General features: G+C 39.3%; 1 protein-coding gene across 1 annotated transcript in view; it reads left to right on the top strand.

Annotated features, from left to right (window-relative positions):
• rasef (RAS and EF-hand domain containing) overlaps positions 1-7,543 on the top strand; it is a 50,034-nt gene extending 42,491 nt beyond the window's left edge. Inside the window, exons 12-17 of the mRNA XM_060930729.1 lie at positions 502-649; positions 950-1,031; positions 2,080-2,194; positions 2,347-2,466; positions 2,586-2,662; positions 6,470-7,543. Coding sequence (XP_060786712.1) covers positions 502-649; positions 950-1,031; positions 2,080-2,194; positions 2,347-2,466; positions 2,586-2,662; positions 6,470-6,566 — 639 coding nt within the window. The 3' untranslated portion in view covers positions 6,567-7,543. The remainder of the gene's footprint in view (positions 1-501; positions 650-949; positions 1,032-2,079; positions 2,195-2,346; positions 2,467-2,585; positions 2,663-6,469) is intronic.
• Positions 7,544-12,877: the final 5,334 nt, after the last annotated feature.

The raw sequence follows: 12,877 nt of genomic DNA, 5'->3' as shown, positions 1-12,877 counted from the left end.
CCCTTTTTTATTTTACATTTTCTGTACTGGGGCGGCACGGTGGTGTAGTGGTTAGCGCTGTTGCCTCACAGCAATAAGGTCCGGGTTCGAGCCCCGTGGCCGGCGAGGGCCTTTCTGTGCGGAGTTTGCATGTTCTCCCCGTGTCTGCGTGGGTTTCCTCCGGGTGCTCCGGTTTCCCCCACAGTCCAAAGACATGCAGGTTAGGTTAACTGGTGACTCTAAATTGACCGTAGGTGTGAATGGTTGTCTGTGTCTATGTGTCAGCCCTGTGATGACCTGGCGACTTGTCCAGGGTGTACCCCGCCTCTCACCTGTAGTCAGCTGGGATAGGCTCCAGCTTGCCTGCGACCCTGTGGAACAGGATAAAGCAGCTAGAGATAATGAGATGAGATGAGATTTTCTGTACTGTCCAATAAAGTACATAACTTCTCAGATAAGATATAACAAACGAAACGTTTTGTCAGTAAGACATTCTGTTCAAGCTAAACAGTTTTCCTACAGAAACTGAAGGGTGAGGCATTGGGGATGGCTCAGGCATCTGGAAAAACATACAAGATTGTGTTAGCAGGTGATGCTGCAGTGGGCAAGTCCAGCTTCCTCCTACGCCTCTGTAAAAATGAGTTTAAAGGGATCACCAGCACCACTCTGGGTAAGCGCAACTACAGTAACCATTGAACACGATATTTTGTGATTGTGAGCAACTCGTTTACATTTCATGTTCTTTTTATGAACAAGCAATGAAAGTCATCCTGACCCAGACATTTCTTATGTTATGCGATATGATCGATGATGATGAAACATTTCGGTATTGAAATTGAAATTTTAGTCAGATTGTAAGGTTCATAAATATATACATAGTATATTTATACATATACACATAAGTATTACTGTTAGGAGACCTGAGGCAGTGATAAGATACTAAATGCCATCTGTGCTTGTTTTCATGAAGGAGTTGACTTCCAACTGAAGACCCTTGTGGTAGATGGAGTGCCGACGACGCTGCAGCTTTGGGATACAGCGGGTCAGGAGAGGTGAGGAGCTGAACCATGGTCATGAAAATAATCAGGAAATAGCAATTAAACCATCAATTACACCCTCACACCAAATCCAATAACACATAGTTGTGCAAAATATTCCACTGTAAATGGATCCTAGTGTCACTCAAACACATATTCAGTCCATACCCTGAAGCCACAACACATCCTAAACAGATTATTTGAATCACTGTTAGCATAGATTTAGTGTGAACTGTGGTGTGGGTTGTTTTTCTGGATTGGCTGCAGATATATGAATTATTATTTTTTCGCGGTCCGGTTTCCATCAAATCCTGCGCTCTGATTGGCTGGTGTGCAGGTCCGTATCGTACGATACGGACCCCAGTTATGGACCCCGGTTACGGACCTCCGGCGACTCACTCGTTCACAGCAACAACAAACATAGTAGCATTTTTGTCAACATTTATCTTTCTTTTTTTTAAAATAAGATTTATTTATAAGATTAATCAAAAATCTTATAAATTTTTGCCAGCATTTCTCAGGAGAATAGCATTAATTTTACAGCATGGATAGTGATAACGGCAGTCTTCACAACGAAAGCAAGTTTTACTACCCTGAGGAAGAAGAAATAAAAGAAAACATTTCAGGAGAAAGACAAAAACCTCTAACTGTTGCTAACGCCGAGCAAAAACATGGCTGAATCCTGAATGACTCAATTTTGTATAAATAGGGGACTACATAGGCGGCAAAATGTAGTTTTTTTCCTGCCATGGAAGTGCACTTGTATATCGAGGAGGAAGCAATTTGCCTTACAGCCGTGAATGAGAGTTCAAAATGGTGGCTCGGCTCGGTTTTCCCTTTCGGGTGCTCTCGTTTTCTGTTAGAATTTGGTAAAGAAAAAAATAAATATATTATTTACCAGCTTACGGCCGGTCTGTATGGTGAAATACCGTGACCTCGGACTTGAATACTGACCTCGGCCCAGAGGGCCTTGCTCAGTACTTTCAAGACCTTGGTCACGGTATTTCACCATACGGACCTCCCAGCTGGTAAATAACATATATGTATGGTTCCTTCTCGACAGGTTCAAAAGCATTGCGAAATCCTACTTCAGGCGGGCCGATGGCGTTCTCCTGCTCTATGATGTAACCTGTGAGAAGAGTTTTCTAAATGTGCGAGAATGGATCGACACCATAGAGGTATTTCTGATACTTTATCCCTTAAACGAATAGCTCGTTTCCAGTAAACAGGTATTCTGTCATTTTTTCATATAGACAACAAGTTCAACAGTGATCTCATTTGCATGTTATAGTGTACATTAGTTGTTGACTTAAGCTCCCCTCATCTCCAGGATGTGTCCCAAGATAAAATCCCCATTATGCTGGTCGGGAATAAGACAGATCTGCGGCAGGAAGCTCTTCAAGGTGATGTCCTGTGCATTTCAACCAGCTGCGGAGAGAAACTAGCCAGGGTGAGAGAATTCACTGTGATATAACTCTTATACTCCCCAGTGTCTATGTGTATAATGTGCTTGTCACATCAAACATACATTCATAACGGTGTGAACGCTGTGTGCTTGGTTCTCGACAGACTTACAGCTCCCTCTTCTGTGAGACGAGTGCAAAGGATGGCTCAAACATCATTGAGGCCGTACTCCATTTAGCACGGTGAGTCACTCATAGTGCATGAAGTAAGGAATGTAGTCAGACTCCAGCTACACTTAACTCCCACATTAAAACCTAGATCAGAATATCACAAATACATTCATGTCAATTACATTAAAAAACCAAAATAAATATGAACTCCTTGTGTTCACTGGCGAAACTGGACACTTACTTACTTACTTAATCAATCCTCTTTGCCCCGTGTGGGGCATAAGGCCAATAACAAGTGCCTCCACTTATGACGGTCTTTAGCAAGATGTTGTGCCTTGCCCCATGATAGATTTAACTCGGATAGCTCAGAGGTGATGGTTCTTCTCCAAGTGGTCTTAAGTCTTCCAGGCTTCCGCCTTCCAGGGGGTGTCCACATTAGGGCAACTTTGGGGATCCGCTGTTGGTCCATACGTAAGACATGCCCGAGCCATCTCATGCGTCTGTGTTTGATTTCATCAACCACGCTGCGGCTTCTGGTCTTCCAGTATAGTGTGTCCAAAAGCTGCTTTCATTTATTCAGCACACGAGGGCAGCAGATCTGCTTAAACAGTTTCTGTTAGTGACTCATTGTGCTGTCCTGTAACAAACTTCACTGCATTTTCATTTTGACTTTGTCATCGGGTTTTGAATGAAGTTTCAACAAAACAAATTATTTTGGATGCAGATTTCACCTATTTAAATCAAATAACCTTAATGGGCATGGCAGTCAGAGAAAACCCATAGGATGTTGCTGAGCAGATTTTTGGAACACAGCCAAAAATGACCAAAATTGTGGGTTTTTTTGTCAATAGTAATACTTAGATGCTACTGTTCCAGAATTATGCAGTATATTAACGATATACAGTTATACAGAATAATATGTTAACAGTGGTGAACCATTACTGAGCTGGGACTTGAGCTCAGCCAAAACTTAGCCAGACACCAAAAAAGCAACAGGGCAAAGGATTTTGCAAGGGATTAGCGGCAGGCTGCCAGGTCGCTCCGACGTGTGTAGTTGTCAGTGTTGATTTTAAAAGTAACTCAGTAAATTACACAGGGAAATGAATACTTAAGTCTGAGTGAAAAATACTAAAATACTGTAGCGAGCGGGGCGGCACGGTGGTGTAGTGGTTAGCGCTGTCGCCTCACAGCAAGAAGGTCCTGGGTTCGAGCCCCGGGGCCGGCGAGGGCCTTTCTGTGTGGAGTTTGCATGTTCTCCCCGTGTCCGCGTGGGTTTCCTCCGGGATCTCCGGTTTCCCCCACAGTCCAAAGACATGCAGGTTAGGTTAACTGGTGACTCTAAATTGACCGTAGGTATGAATGTGAGTGTGAATGGTCTGTGTCTATGTGTCAGCCCTGTGATGACCTGGCGACTTGTCCGGGGTGTACCCCGCCTTTCGCCCGTAGTCAGCTGGGATAGGCTCCAGCTTGCCTGCGACCCTGTAGAAGGATAAAGCGGCTAGAGATAATGAGATGAGATGAGATGAGACTGTAGCGAGCGTGCGTGGAAGAAGAGTCTGGAGACAGAAATCTTAGTTTCTCGGTCGTTAGACTTGCAGTTAAGCTCACAATTGCCTTCAAGAAGGTCTAGGGCGATACATTTTTGGTCCCTCCCACTATACAGTAAATCAAAATCTGATTGGTTAATGGGGCAGCACGGTGGTGTAGTGGTTAGCGCTGTCGCCTCACAGGGTTCGAGCCCTGTGGCCGGCGAGGGCCAAACTTTCTGTGCGGAGTTTGCATGTTCTCCCCGTGTCCGCATGGGTTTCCTCCGGGTGCTCCGGTTTCCCCCACAGTCCAAAGACATGCAGGTTAGGTTAACTGGTGACTCTAAATTGACCGTAGGTGTGAATGTGAGTGTGAATGGTTGTCTGTGTCTATGTGTCAGCCCTGTGATGACCTGGCGACTTGTCCAGGGTGTACCCCGCCTTTCGCCCGTAGTCAGCTGGGATAGGCTCCAGCTTGCCTGTGACCCTGTAGAAGGATAAAGCGGCTAGAGATAATGAGATGAGATGAGATGATTGGTTAATTAACCTGTAACTTCCTACATAAACATACACTGCCATGGCCTTCTGTCCCGGCAATTTAGTCCTAACTAGTGAGTGAGCAGCTCGAAACTCTTAGCCTAGAGACGACAAACAAAAAAATCTCGCTGGATAACCCGATTTTAATGTTTTCAGGACAGTAACGCTTTCATCTCATCTCATCTCATTATCTCTAGCCGCTTTATCCTTCTACAGGGTCGCAGGCAAGCTGGAGCCTATCCCAGCTGACTACGGGCGAAAGGCGGGGTACACCCTGGACAAGTCGCCAGGTCATCACAGGGCTGACACATAGACACAGACAACCATCCACACTCACATTCACACCTACGGTCAATTTAGAGTCACCAGTTAACCCAACCTGCATGTCTTTGGACTGTGGGGGAAACCGGAGCACCCGGAGGAAACCCACGCGGACACGGGGAGAACATGCAAACTCCGCACAGAAAGGCCCTCGCCGGCCCCGGGGCTCGAACCCAGGACCTTCTTGCTGTGAGGCGACAGCGCTAACCACTACACCACCGTGCCGCCCAAATTAGAATAATTATAATGAAATTATAAAAGAATGAAAGAAATTAAATATAACATTTGAAATGCTGATATGTTTGGGCCTCTCTGAAGGCCTAGAAGGCCCTGACGGTTCCCCTCTGAATATTAATACTAAATTATATACTGTTGCCAGGATCCAATCTTAAAATCCAATTCTCAGTTTACACTTTTGGGGGTAACTAGAGATTAAAATGCTAGAACTTTACCTGTGGTTGAGGTGCAAAATAAAAATACATTTCAATTCAGGAACATTTCAGATCTATATTTAGTAAAAATGTCAAAATTTTACCACTCCTGAGTGGCGCAACAGCAATGCTGGTGATGCCATGTGGCTGCAAGTCAAGAGAGCAAAATTGGCCATGCTTTCTGGGTGGGAGGGATGTTCTGCGTTGTCTATTGTCAATTGTCTGGTCAACCCCTGTCTGTGTGTACCAGTGCAAAATATCTAGGCCACATCATCAGTGATAAATTGGAGGATGATGCTGACATGCTTAGACAGAGAAGGACACTGTATGCCCAAGCCAATGTGTTAGTAGGGAAATTTCACTATTGCTCTGATGAGGTGAAGGTGAACCTGTTCAGAGCGTATTGTACCCCTATGTACACAGCTCCCCTCTGGGTTAGGTATAAGAAAGAGAGCTTGCGCAAACTCCAGGTTGCTTACAACGACTGCCTCAGAATATTGCTTAAGAAGTCCAGGGGTAGTAGTGCCAGCGAGCTGTTTTGTAACTTAAGATTAACCACCTTTCAGGCCACCCTGAGAGGACTGATGTATAAATTCATAGGTAGGCTGCAGGGGTCCCAGAACAATCTCATTATGGAGTTGACCAATCCAAGGTGCAGTTCTGTAAGATATCAGTCCTATATGTGGAAACACTGGTACTTGTGCATACTATAGGAAGGGCATTAATATATTTATTTATTTACTTATTTATTGTGATTTTACAACTGTCACAATGTATGTTTGTTTTGTACTGTACATGTTTTTTATGTCTAATTGGACGTTGGAGTCTGTAATAAAGTTTGATTGATTGATTGAATTGCAGTGACACTAGCCAATCGTGAACATCTGTGAACTCATGTATGTGGAAGAGGGTAGATAGTGCTTTCCTTAAAGTATGTTGGTGAGACTAGAAAAAATGGCAGAAAATTAAAAAAAAAAACGTTAAAGGGTTTTTTTCATGCTGTCACACATATATCTGTAGCTGTCATATATTAAAGTTGTTCTTTTCTTTCTTTTTTTTCACAGAGAGGTTATTAAATACGCACATGAACGCAAGAACTCAACATTGGGGCAAAGCCTCTCTGGGAGCCCCAACACCAGTTCAAAGTGCTGCAAGGCCTAATGCATGTTCTTTATCATCTTAAAACACACATACAGTGTGTGTGTGTGTGTGTTATAATGCTTGTTTCAGAAAGATGGCACTGGTGTGTATGAGGCCTTTATACATTTCTATGCATGCCTGTACTGCAGCCTACCTCTGATTGCACAGCTCAAGCTTTACTTTTCATGTTTTACAAAGTCACTGTTCATTAGCTCAAACACCAAACAGATACAGAATGCTATTTTGCACATACGAAAGACGCAATCATTCTTTGACAGGTTAGTAAATCAGGTATTAGTAAAATATGCAAACCTTTAAGTTAGTGCCTTATGTCCTAAGAAGAACTGCAGTCTGTCACAAGTCAAATCATGCCTGAAGTACAATATTGAGGAGTAAAATGTTTATTTATGACAATTACAATGGTGTTTAAGAGTTTGTGAACCCTTTAGAATTTTCTATATTTCTGCATAAATATGACCTAAAACATCATCAGATTTTCACACAAGTCCTAAAAGTAGATAAAGAGAACACAGTTAAACAAACGAGACAAAAATATTATACTTGGTCATTTATTTATTGAGGAAAATGATCCAATATTACATATCTGAGAGTGGCAAAGTATAGTTCGTATAGTAAAATAACCTGACAGGCATTACTTATCCTGTATATTTTCAAACATTTCCTTTAGTATAACGTTCTGATTCCAATAATGTTTGCAGGTAACCTTGATTTACTGATATAGTAGCTAACTATAGCTACAGTTTTAGAACAAAATATAGGACATTTCAATTTGCGATTGCTTTTCATACAAAACAACCAAATCCAGTCCCTGATATGCCTGTGAACAGGTATACATGAACAGGTACCAACGCTATAATGTAATTATTAATGTAATTATAGCTAGTTGTCTTCAAAATTTCAGATCCAGAACTGAGTTTTATTTTAGGAGATTCAAACTAGCAACGTTCTACAAATTACAGAACACACAAATTCACAGAAAGTGGGACTATAATATATCGGTATGATGATATAATGTTAAATAAACCTTTACAGGTTCAGAGAACCTGTAAGATTTTAAAAACAGGGTTCTTCCTAAGAATCAATACATTAAATCGATTTACCCTGATTTTTAATGTATTGTATTGATAATACAGGGTGTTTCAAAAAAATTTGATATCATTTCACAATCTAATAACTTTGCCAATTCTCATTCAGTTGACCTCAAATTTTAACAGCATGTCTAGAAACAAGTCAAAATTTTATGTTTAATGTTTTTTTTTTTACCTTTTTAGGTATAGAAATGCCATTCATTGGAAAAGAAAAGGCGTTTTGTGTGTTAGTGCGCCATGTCTCAGGCGGCGCGCATATTGAACATTTGTGAAATCGTTCATGGAATCCACATATAGACTGGTACCAAAATTCAAAAAAGTGCTTATTTAAGGAGTTAAAGGCATTTTTGAGACAAAGTCGGCAAACAGTCTTATTTTGTCAATTTGGGTGTGCCGAATTCAAATCCGCAATATGCCGAGCTCTATCTGACCTCTGTTGACCTCTAGAGGTCATTGAACTTTGGGCCTGTAAACGTCTCAGCTGAACCCAGTTTCTCAGCTTTCTAAGGAATGAAATGTACTAAAATGATTAATGAAGTTAGCAAATGGCCTTGTTTGTTAAATATTTGGGTGCTGAATTCATTTGTCATTTGTAAAACGACATATGACCTCTGATAACCTCAAGGTCATTAAACTTGGCCTATAGGCCTATGCATTTAACGGCATTTTTAAACTGACTTTACTCCCCCAAAAAGAATATGAACAGACAAAAAACAAATAGAAAGGAACAAATACAACATTAAATGCCAGTCCATGTACATGTGACTTACTTTTCACAATGAGAATGCCTAGGCGATCACCTTACATAACATTGCATTACATTTAGCGGTTATTGTTTATACAAAGCTACTGAAAAAAGGACAGATTCAGCAGCATACAAAATGTGGGGGCATACAGGGTATACAGGCTAATCAGGGTTAGTGTATATGAGAGTTTTTTTCTTTGTTGTTTTGCTTTAAACGGGGTAAAGCCTTTACAAAAAACAAACAACAAAGAAAAAAACTCTCATATATACTAACCCTGATTAACCTGTATACCCTGTATGCCCCCACATTTTGTATGCTGCTGAATCTGTCCTTTTTTCAGTAGCTTTGTATAAACAATAACCGCTAAATGTAATGCAATGTTATGTAAGGTGATCGCCGAGGCATTCTCATTGTGAAAAGTAAGTCACATGTACATGGACTGGCATTTAATGTTGTATTTGTTCCTTTCTATTTGTTTTTTGTCTGTTCATATTCTTTTTGGGGGAGTAAAGTCAGTTTAAAAATGCCGTTAAATGCATAGGCCTATAGGCCAAGTTTAATGACCTTGAGGTTATCAGAGGTCATATGTCGTTTTACAAATGAAAAATGAATTCAGCACCCAAACATTTAACAAACAAGGCCATTTGCTAACTTCATTAATCATTTTAGTACATTTCATTCCTTAGAAAGCTGAGAAACTGGGTTCAGCTGAGACGTTTACAGGCCCAAAGTTCAATGACCTCTAGAGGTCAACAGAAGTCAGATAGAGCTCGGCATATTGCAGATTTGAATTCGGCACACCCAAATTGACAAAATAAGACTGTTTGCCGACTTCGTCTCAAAAATGCCTTTGGGTGTCACAATTCTGGATTTTGGTACCAGTCTAATACCTTTTGAATTTCTCATTCAAATTATTTTGAGGAATAAATCTTATATTGCTCAACATTAAGACTGTTCAGTTTCATTTGCCTAGACTATGTCGTTTCTGGGATATTTACATCTCAAATAATATCAAGCTTTTTTGAAACACCTTGTATTTCTGCAATATTCTGGCAGTTTTACGAACCAAAGAACAGCACTGCCACTGCACTATTAGTGTTGACCTTTTGGAAAATGTCAAGTTTTAAGCAACAGTGAGGGATTTTCTATCAAACCTTTTAAACCAAGTGCCAACCAATTTAACATTGTTCGTCGTCTTTATTCATCCTTCCCATCAGTGAATTCTGCTGCTTTCTTAGATTTGCATTGCTTTTTTTTTTTTGGTAATTTTTCATATATTATTAAGTCTTGTATATTCTACATATGTAGTACACTGTGCATCTTATAAACCTGCAATGATCAACACTGTTTTTGTAACTTGTGTGTTATGGCCTAATTGCATAAATTGTGAAAAAAATTGCATTATTAAATTAAGATAATCCAAATGTTATAATTTTACAAATGTAATCCTTTACATGTTCTCAATAATGTAGTCATTTTCCAATTGAATTATTGTAAGATTGTTTGATTTCAGATTTTCTAAAATTTGGATTTTATTTCGTTACTGGAAATATAATTTATTTCATTTTATTTCATTTACTCTTTTTAATCATGCTAACTTTCAAAGGCATTTTGAAACAACTAACGAGGTTGGTAGTAATAGACCTGTCTAATGTTTCAGTTTTACTCATAAACTAGTTATTAGTTAGTAAGCTAAAAACATTGTTACCTTTTTTAAAGTAACTAACGTAATTAAGGGTGGCACGGTGGTGTAGTGGTTAGCACTGTCGCCTCACAGCAAGAAGGTTCTGGGTTTGAGCCCAGTGGCCAAACTTTCTGTGTGGAGTTTGCATGTTCTCCCCGTGTCTGTGTAGGTTTCCTCCGGGTGCTCCGGTTTTCTCCACAGTCCAAAGACATGCAGGTTAGGTTAATTGGTGGCTCTAAATTGACCGTAGGTGAGAATGGTTGTTTGTGTCTATGTGTCAGCCCTGCGATGATCTGGCGACTTGTCCAGGGTGTACCCCACCTCTCGCCCATAGTCAGCTGGGATGGGCTCCAGCTTACCTGCGACCCTGCACAGGATAAGTGGTTACGGATAATGGATGGATGGATGGATGGATGGATAGATAATGTAATTAGCCACAAATACCATTCTATAATGTATATGCTGCTACTCATGTTTACGCATTTCTGTTGTGTAACAGGGATATTTATTCAACAATCAGATAAGAAATGTACTTATATTGAAACAAAGTGTAATGTTTAAATTTGGGGATTTTATTATGGCAATACTAACATATAAAACAATCCATAATTGAACATAGAAACAATCAAAATTGACATTACAAACTTCATAAGGCTTTGAGTCCCAGTGTTCCACAAACTGGGCGATATATATTTTTTTATCTTGGTATTCCCAGAGTTGCATTGTAGAACTCACAAAGACCAAAGTAAAACATGGAAAAGTGTTTTGTTAGCCATGCAAAGAAAAACTGTCTTTTCAAACACATCTAGCAAATTAGGGAAAATAAGAAAGCAACTCTTGCTGAAACAAAGACAATTTGCATATACCAACACAGTAAAGATCTTGTCCAAAGTTGCATATTTTCATTTTCTTACACTCTGATTTATGAATGACCAAACAGGGAAATGTGTTGTTTTACTTGCAAGTCTATTTGTTTGACCTGCATTATTGTAACATTGACACGAATGAAGAATAAAATGTCAATGAAAAGCAGTTTTGAATACTGTGGCAAGCATTATTATTACTATTATTATTAGTGACACAATCACATAAAAGTCTGAATTTGAATTTCACCCAATTCTCTCAGACATTTCCAGAATTTATTCATTTTCACCATGAAATGTTTCTAGCATTCAGAAATCTTATACAATTTCTCGACAAAAAAAATAAAGCAGCCTTCCTTGAGGTTGAGATTCAAATTCCCATCAAATTTTAAACAAGAAACATTTTAAATTTGTGGGTCGTGAGGTAAATCTACACTAAGTACAAGATCGATTACAAGCTTGACTGTTTCGAGCAGATTTCAGAATATTTGGAGGGGTGAATATTGTGAAATGGTAATATGTAAATATGCAACTTATAAACCCAACACCAAGAATTATTCTGTCCTTAATGCATATTAATTTCAGTTAAGCATTGTGTTTTATTTGGGACAATACTGTTTAAAAAGAAGCTGTGTTTATGTTAATGTGACTACTAGCAAAATATCTTGTAGCCCTATTGGTTAGTTTGGTCATCATTTTAATAATCTAACTTGTGAAAAATGACGACACCTTAAAGTGTTTTTTTTTTTTTTTGACAATAATCTGTGGTTGTACCATCATGTACGGTAATAAGAGGTTAAAAATTAAAAAATGATGTGTGTATTATGTTTGGTTATGGTTACATGTGTCACTAGTTTTGATTGGTGCTCATATGATTGACTAAAACAGCTTTTGCCACACTACAATCTCGAAAAAGTTCAACATTTTTCAACCAACGGAGTACACACTGCCATGAAACTTCTGTCAGCTAAGCGTGTGTAGAAATGTTTTTTCACACTAGATAGAAATTGTATGTGTGAATATGGAATGCAAGAATGATCTATGGAAGGGGTGGACAAAATCAGTAGCCAGTTGTCCTTTATTTGTAGTTGCCTGGTGGACCAAAAAATAAAAAAATACTCTTTATTGATTCTTGCAATACATATATTTTCATTTGGTATGCACAGCTATGGAAAAAAATTAAGACGATGCCTTTATTTGTCATATACAGTACTGTGCAAAAGTCTTAGACACGTAAAAAAAAAAAAAACGCTGTCGACCAAAAATGGCTTAAAAAAAAAATAATGAAATGAAATGTTTCAACATTAGGAAAAAAAAAATGCAGCGGAGGTAATATTTGGTGTGAGACGACCCTTTGCTTAAAAAAAAAAAAAAGAAGAATTAATAGTCTCAGGTCCAATGAGTGCAGTTTTATAAGGAAATGAGCTGTAGGTTTTACTAAGCATCTTACAGAACCAGCCACAGTTCTTCTCCACACTTTGACTGTCACACTCGCTTCTTCATTTTGCACCAAAACCCAGCAGCCTTCATTACGGTTTCTTTTTTAATCCGAAAAGTGCTCTCTTGTAATGTAATATGCTGCTCAGATACAAACATATTGGTTTTTTCTGTAGCATTTAATTTTGTGCTGGAAAATGAATGAACGTTTGGAGCTCTAAAATGTTTTTGTACTGATTCGATAATGTAGAAGTCATAAAATAGAAATCTATAATAAAAAGTTTGTATGAAAAAAAATTGAGCGCCTAAGACTTTTGCACAGTATTGTGTATTACAGTGGAATTCTTTTCTTTGCGTGTTTCAGCTTGTTAGGAAGTTGGGGTCAGAGCATACAGTGTCTCTGGAGCAGAATGGTGGCGGCTTGGCAGTCCTGAGACTTGAAACCCAACCTCCTGATCAGCAACCCAGAGCCTTAACCATTGAGTCACCACTG

The sequence above is a fragment of the Neoarius graeffei genome, chromosome 10 (assembly GCF_027579695.1).
Source record: "Neoarius graeffei isolate fNeoGra1 chromosome 10, fNeoGra1.pri, whole genome shotgun sequence".
NCBI classification, from domain to species: Eukaryota; Metazoa; Chordata; class Actinopteri; order Siluriformes; family Ariidae; genus Neoarius; species Neoarius graeffei.
Note: the sequence above shows the minus strand (reverse complement) of the source record. Positions and strands in the feature narration are given on the sequence as shown.